Raw genomic sequence first — 7,574 nt, 5'->3', positions numbered from 1 at the left:
AATAGAATACCTTAAAAATAGCGTAGACAATTTCAGTTGTTCAAATTGTAAACGTTCTTTTGTGGTAGTCTTTGCAGACTGCAATGTGTACTTGCACTGTCGTGTGTTTGATTTCCCTTCGGTCTTACGCTTTCGCCCCTGAGAGCATTTGTGTCTTTACAAAACCGCTAATATCACAGGTACATGATCTTGCAAGTTAGTATATCTCTTCAATGTCTCTGTCAACGCGCGTCGGCTACAAGCATTGGTTGTTCATTCACTTACCTCTATAATAATAATAAGAAGAAGAACATTTATATAGCGCTAAATCAAAAACTTTCGTTAAAAAGGCTTGCTCTAAGCGCTTGACATCTAAACTAAAACGTCATTCACATTCTTTACAATGATGTACAAGAACTTCATGTCACACTCTTTCATTCAGTATAGCACCATTCACACAGTTGTTATTCTGTACAAGACAATAAGTTAGTCTAACATTTAGAATGTTCATAAGATGAAAACAAGAGAAAACCAGACTGATTAAAACAACTGCTTAGTGCTAACAAAGCATGAATCTTAATGATAACGTAATACATGTTTAACTCTTAAGACCATAAAAAACCTATATGCTAAAATAACTTCGAACTTTTAAGAACTTCTTATAAGATACACAGCACATCTAGATAAACACCAGAATGATAAAACAAAAGGCAACTCGTTAAAACTATTAAATGCATCAATGTCTAAAACACGAAAGACTCAAATATAAGATACACAATTCTCTAGAATTGTTTATTAAAACTGAAGCCGACCTGCTCTATAACAAAAACAAGTCGCGTAAGGCGAAAATACAACATTTAGTCAAGTAGCTGTCGAACTCACAGAATGAAACTGAACGCAATGCCATTTTTCAGCAAGACCGTATACTCGTAGCATCGTCAGTCGACCGCTCATGGCAAAGGCAGTGAAATTGACAAGAAGAGCGGGGTAGTAGTTGCGCTAAGAAGGATAGCACGCTTTTCTGTACCTCTCTTTGTTTTAACTTTGTGAGCGTGTTTTTAATCCAGACATATCATATCTATATGTTTTTAGAATCAAGAACCGACAAGGAATAAGATGAAAGTGTTTTTAAATTGATTTCGACAATTTAATTTTGATAATAATTTTTATATATTTAATTTTCAGAGCTTGTTTTTAATCCAAATATAACATATTTATATGTTTTTGGAATCAGAAAATGATGGAGAATAAGATGAACGTAAATTTGGATCGTTTTATAAATTTTTATTTTTTTTTACAATTTTCAGATTTTTAATGACCAAAGTCATTAATTAATTTTTAAGCCACCAAGCTGAAATGCAATACCCAACCCCGGGCTTCGTCGAAGATTACTTGACCAAAATTTCAACCAATTTGGTAGAAAAATGAGGGCGTGACAGTGCCGCCTCAACTTTCACGAAAAGCCGGATATGACGTCATCAAAGACATTTATCAAAAAAAAGGAAAAAATGTTCGGGGATATCAATCCCAGGAACTCTCATGTAAAATTTCATAAAGATCGGTCCAGTAGTTTGGTCTGAATCGCTCTACACACACACACACAGACAGACAGACAGACACACACACACACACACACACACACACACACACACACACACACACACAGACAGACACACGCACATACACCACGACCCTCGTCTCGATTCCCCCCTCTACGTTAAAATATTTAGTCAAAACTTGACTAAATATAACAAGTCGCGTAAGGCGAAAATACAACATTTAGTCAAGTAGCTGTCGAACTGACAGAATGAAACTGAACGCAATGCAACGCAGCAAGACCGTATACTCGTAGTCCACCGCTCACGGCATAGGAAGTGAAATTGACAAGAAGAGCGGGGTAGTAGTTGCGCTAAGAAGGATAGCACACTTTTCTGTACCTCTCTTTGTTTTAACTTTCTGAGCGTGTTTTTAATCCAAACATATCATATCTATATGTTTTTTGGAATCAGGAACCGACAAGGAATAAGATGAAAGTGTTTTTAAATTGATTTCGACAATTTAATTTTGATAATAATTTTTATATATTTAATTTTCAGAGCTTGTTTTTAATCCAAATATAACATATTTATATGTTTTTGGAATCAGAAAATGATGGAGAATAAGATGAACGTAAATTTGGATCGTTTTATAAATTTTTATTTTTTTTTACAATTTTCAGATTTTTAATGACCAAAGTCATTAATTAATTTTTAAGCCACCAAGCTGAAATGCAATACCGAAGTCCGGGCTTCGTCGAAGATTGCTTGACCCAAATTTCAATCAATTTGGTTGAAAAATGAGGGCGTGACAGTGCCGCCTCAACTTTCACGAAAAGCCGGATATGACGTCATCAAAGACATTTATCAAAAAAATGAAAAAAACATGTGGGGATTTCATACCCAGGAACTCTCATGTCAAATTTCATAAAGATCGGTCCAGTAGTTTAGTCTGAATCGCTCTACACACACACACACACACACACACACACACACACACACACACACGCACAGACAGACACACATACACCACGACCCTCGTCTCGATTCCCCCCTCGATGTTAAAACTTCGAATTCTGCTAATGTCCATTAGATATCAAACGGTTAAATGTTTTCAAAACTCTCCAAAATGTGGCTTCTTTATTACTACAGGCCTATTTTCAAGATAAGCTCTTGGTTGTTGTTTTAAAACAAAGTGAAATTAATTCATACCTTAATAAATCACACGCGCGCACGCATGCGCACACACGCACATACGCACGCACACACACACACACACACACACACACACACACACACACGCGCGCGCACACACACACATACACACACACACTCACACACTCACACACAAACAAACACACACACGTGCGCGCTAAAAAGCAAAAACCACAACTTTTATTTATGAGTTCAACGACTCTTCACGGCTTCGTTTGCTAATTAGTTTCCAGAACTTCACATTAAATCAGACAGTACGATAATGAACACCGTCACCGCTAAAATCTCTCCTTCCTACGGCGACTTATAGCGTACGACTCCGTCGCGATATAACCTTGAACGGTTGAAAACGACGTTAAACACCAAAGAAAGAAAGAAAGAAAGAAAGAAAGCGTACGACTTCGTGTATATAAAAACGTTCCCTTGGAATCTTCTTTCAATGCGGAAGATATCCACAGAAATCAGGTCCTGGGTGGAAAGGACGCAAATGAGTCTGTGTGTTGTAGCAAGTACATAATGGTTTCCAGGCAGTGCTTCATGAGTTTCTGTGTGCTACCCTTATCAGGCGTCGGTGCTGGGTCGTCAGGGTTCACCTCTGAGGAGCTATGGTACGTGGGAATATTTCTAGTATATTAATCTTTGACATTTCTCTTCTGGTTAGTTGATATTTAAGGAAAGATGAGCTTGCTATTCGCACATTATTGGTTTTTGTTGTTGTTGTTGTTGTTGTTGAGTGCGCCTTGAGTTTTTGTTGTTATTGTAGTTGTTTTTCGTTATTCTGTACGTATTTTGTTATCATCATTTATTCATTTGTGTTTTTAATTATTTTATTTTATTCATTCGTGCGTGTGTGTGTGTGTTCGGGCGGTGGGTTTTCTGTCGTTTTCATGACAGTTAACTGCAGTTTTATTTCTCAGCCAATTTACCTTCGGTTCTTTGCTTATTTAGTGGGAAGTTATTTTGTGTGTGTGCACGATGCTTCACTTACCAGGTAGTTTATTTTATGTGTGCGTAGTGTGTGTGCGTGTGTGTGTGTGTGTGTGTGTGTGTTTGTGTGTGTGTGTGTGTGTGTGTGTGTGTGTGTGTGTGTGTGTGTGTGTGTGTGCGTGCGTTTGCCTTCTGCTTGTTTACCTGTCTGTCTGTCCGTCTGTCTGCCTGGCTTTCCGTCTGTCTCTCTATGCGAGAGGGAAAGAGGGTAGGGAGTTAGTTATTAACTAACTTAATTAATAATTCAATTCGCTTCAGGCCGACTACGGAACGAAACCGCAACTCTTCCAACTCTTCGACACACAGCTTCATTGATTCATCAAACTCCAGAACTCTGTCAAATCAATTTACTCACTCCACCTTAGAAACGGGAAACACCACTGCCTCTAACGATAAAGAAAAAGACGACCTCAAAGACTCGGCTGCTCAAGTCAACAACTCAACACAGATCAACAATAACAGTTTAGCAGATGTCAGCCCTCAAGCTATCAGTTCAACCCAGACCAACATTAGGGCAAACACATCAGATGTCAGCTCTCAAGCTAAAAGCTCAATACAGACAAACATTAAGGCAAACACATCAGATGTCAGCTCTCAAGCTATCAGCTCAACACAGAACAACATTAAGGCAAACACATCAGATGTCAGCTCTCAAGCTAAAAGCTCAACACAGAACAACATTAAGGCTAACACATCAGATGTCAACTCTCAAGCTAAAAGCTCAACCCAGACAAACATTAAGGCTAACACATCAGATGTCAACTCTCAAGCTAAAAGCTCAACCCAGACAAACATTAAGGCTAACACATCAGATATCAACTCTCAAACTATCAGCCCAACACAGACAACCATTAAGGCTAACACATCAGATATCAACTCTCAAACTATCAACCCAACACAGACAACCATTAAGGCTAACACATCAGATATCAACTCTCAAACTATCAGCCCAACACAGACAACCATTAAGGCTAACACATCAGATATCAACTCTCAAACTATCAGCCCAACACAGACAACCATTAAGGCTAACACATCAGATATCAACTCTCAAACTATCAGCCCAACACAGACAACCATTAAGGCTAACACATCAGATATCAACTCTCAAACTATCAACCCAACACAGACAAACATTAAGGAAAACAGTTTAACAGATGTCAGCAGAGACGCTAGCAGCATCACAGAAACTGGAACGGACGTTGAAAACACCTCCAGTAAAACAAATCAGAACACGTCACCAACGAGCTGGCCCGACCAGATGGAGAGGCTGAGGAGAGGAAGCATCACCATGGAGACGGTTCAGACGCTGGCAACAGCGATTCCCGTCGTGACCATAGCAGTGAGCGTGACAGGCATCGCGCTGAACGTCCCCTCCATGCTTGTGTTCCACATGATGTCAGAGTCCGTCAGCAACAGCTACATGAAGATCCTCATCCTGCTCGACACGGTGTGCTTGGTTGCCAACCTGCCCCTCGCCGTCTTGGAGTTCGTCAACGAAGTCTTTATCTTCCTGCCTCTCCCTTACCACTACTTCAGTATGTACTGGGGGCTCTGTGTTCTCATGGGGGCCCGCCACGTCGTCTTCGTGCTGACGTCTTTCATGAGCCTGCACCGCTGCATCTCGCTGAGCTTCCCTGTGAAGACGCTGCCCAGGAACCCTCTCAACCACCCCAACATTATGACCTGCGCTGTATGTCTCCTGGGCTTCACCATGTCCACCGCAGGCCTCACCTTCACTTTCGGAGAGGAGTCTGTTGATCGCTCCGCAAGCAACACGACCTTCCTGTACGTGCCTGACCTCCAGCCCCAGCTGAACGAAGAGGTCCTGCTCGTTAGCAGCGTCGTCTTCCGCACCATCCCCATGTCACTTATCCTCACGTCCAACCTCGCTCTCTTCGCCTCCCTCGTGCGGCACGCGCGCGACACACGCGCAGCAGGCATCGACGACATGGGCACCGTAAGGCGCAGGGCGAACATGATGCGTTCCGTGAAGATGGTCGTCGTCTACTCCGTGGAGTTCCTTGTGCTGGCGCTGCCCATACCCATCTACCCCATGGTGGAGGCCGTGCAGCCACAGATCCTGGTGTGGGAGCCTCTGTTGCCCAGTTTTCTGAGGGTGGTCTTCCCCTTGCTGGAGGGAGTCAGCTCCAGTTCCAACTTCTTCGTCTTCTTCGCCGTCAGCTCTGCCTTCATGAAGGGATTCAGAGCCATAGCATGCAAGGAACGCACAGATTAAGGCCAAACTTCAGAGCGTAGCATGCAAAGCTGTCTGAGGATGTTCCCCCCTTGCTGAAAGGAGTGAGCTCTAGCTCCAACCTGTTCGATTCTTTTGCCGTAAGCTTTGGCCTAAAGAGATTTAGGAAAACATGTTGAAGTTGGTTTCGTTCAAAGATGTGAGTGATGCTGTTGCTAAGTAATACAATTATCTAAAATACGTAGTACACACATTTAATGACTGTATGTAAATATATAATATAACGTACATCTGATAAGTCTGCAAATGGCTGCTTTGACTTTTGTGAGTTCGAATATCTCACCACATCTGTTTGCTTATAATTGTAATAGTTATTGGCTTGTTCGTCAATACTCGATCGTAATACGATGGGCGTAATATTCTGTCCTAACCGAGGTAACATCAATCAAGCTCGTATTTGTGTGAAACAAATTAAAAAAAACAAGAGGCGAAGCTGTTGCTTGAATAATTACCAGGTAAAATTAGTATTTCGGTGTTCAGTCAAATGTTAAAGTTTCTACCACAGACATACATACATACGCACGCACGCACGCACGCACGCACAGACAGACAAAAGTTAGCATCGCATAGGCTACACTTACGTGAGCCAAAAACAAATACGCGATGGTACGTCAGATCTCTATGTCTCTGCTTATCTGTCTACCTCTTTGTCTGTCTGTCTGTTTGTCTCTGTCTATCTCTGTCCGTCTCTGTCTATCTCTCTCTCTCTCTCTCTGTATCTGTCTCTCTCTCTCTCTCTGTATCTCTCTCTGTATCTCTCTCTCTCTCTCTCTCTCTCTCTCTCTCTCTCTCTCTCTCTCTCTCTCTCTCTCTCTCTCTCACAGTCTTGCTGTCGAATAAGGATATTTTTCTCTCAACAGTGACAGCGGATGCATAAGATCATGCTCTGAAGCACTTTAGATAGCCTATCTGTCTTTGAAACAAAATCAGCAGGAATAAACAAAAATAAAACCCCGCAAATGTTCAGTATTCTGTTTGGCCTTTCGTTTTGACAAAACATGTCGTCATGGTTTATGGCTGTGCGCTGCGCAATAAAAATACAGGAAGCGTTCTGCTTTGATCGTCGCAGTTATCAAATATAGCCTTTTATTAAGCATTTTGTTCTACAGTAGTTCGGCATTTCTATATATTTGTTCTGAAATTGCAAACTCACACCACCATCCCCCCCCCCCCCGCCTCCTTACCCTGCCACCAAACACCCATCCATCCTAACACCGCCACCCCACCCCCCACCCACACAATCACACACACAACCCACACAAATTTAGCTGTGTGATGAGCTTACGTATAAGAAAAAGAAAAGCTGGCTTTGCACGAAACAGCTGTTCGTCAACAGCACTTTGCAAAGGAAACCCCAGTCAATAAAAGCATTATCGCTCAGATGAAATCTGCATGGCAATGAGGCAGAAACCTGAGTATGTGCAAGGGCGGATCCAGGATCTTAAGGAAGGGGGGGGGGGGGGGGGGGGCACACCCAAACTTTGTTGCACAAACTTCAAGGGCGGATCCAGGATCTTAAGGAAGGGGGGGGGGGGGGGGGGCACACCCAAACTTTGTTGCACAAACTTCAAGGGCGGATCCAGGATCTTAAGGAAGGGGGG

The 7,574-nt window shown here is 42.2% G+C and overlaps 1 protein-coding gene across 1 annotated transcript in view; it reads left to right on the top strand.

The window, feature by feature from the left end:
- The first annotated feature begins 7,365 nt into the window (after positions 1 to 7,365).
- LOC138948363 (neurotrypsin-like) overlaps positions 7,366 to 7,574 on the top strand; it is a 15,569-nt gene continuing 15,360 nt past the window's right edge. Inside the window, exon 1 of the mRNA XM_070319897.1 lies at positions 7,366 to 7,388. Within this exon, the coding sequence (XP_070175998.1) occupies positions 7,366 to 7,388 (23 nt within the window). The remainder of the gene's footprint in view (positions 7,389 to 7,574) is intronic.

This window comes from Littorina saxatilis, linkage group LG15 (genome assembly GCF_037325665.1).
Source record: "Littorina saxatilis isolate snail1 linkage group LG15, US_GU_Lsax_2.0, whole genome shotgun sequence".
Classification (NCBI taxonomy): Eukaryota; Metazoa; Mollusca; class Gastropoda; order Littorinimorpha; family Littorinidae; genus Littorina; species Littorina saxatilis.
This window is presented reverse-complemented; position numbering and strand designations above follow the sequence as displayed.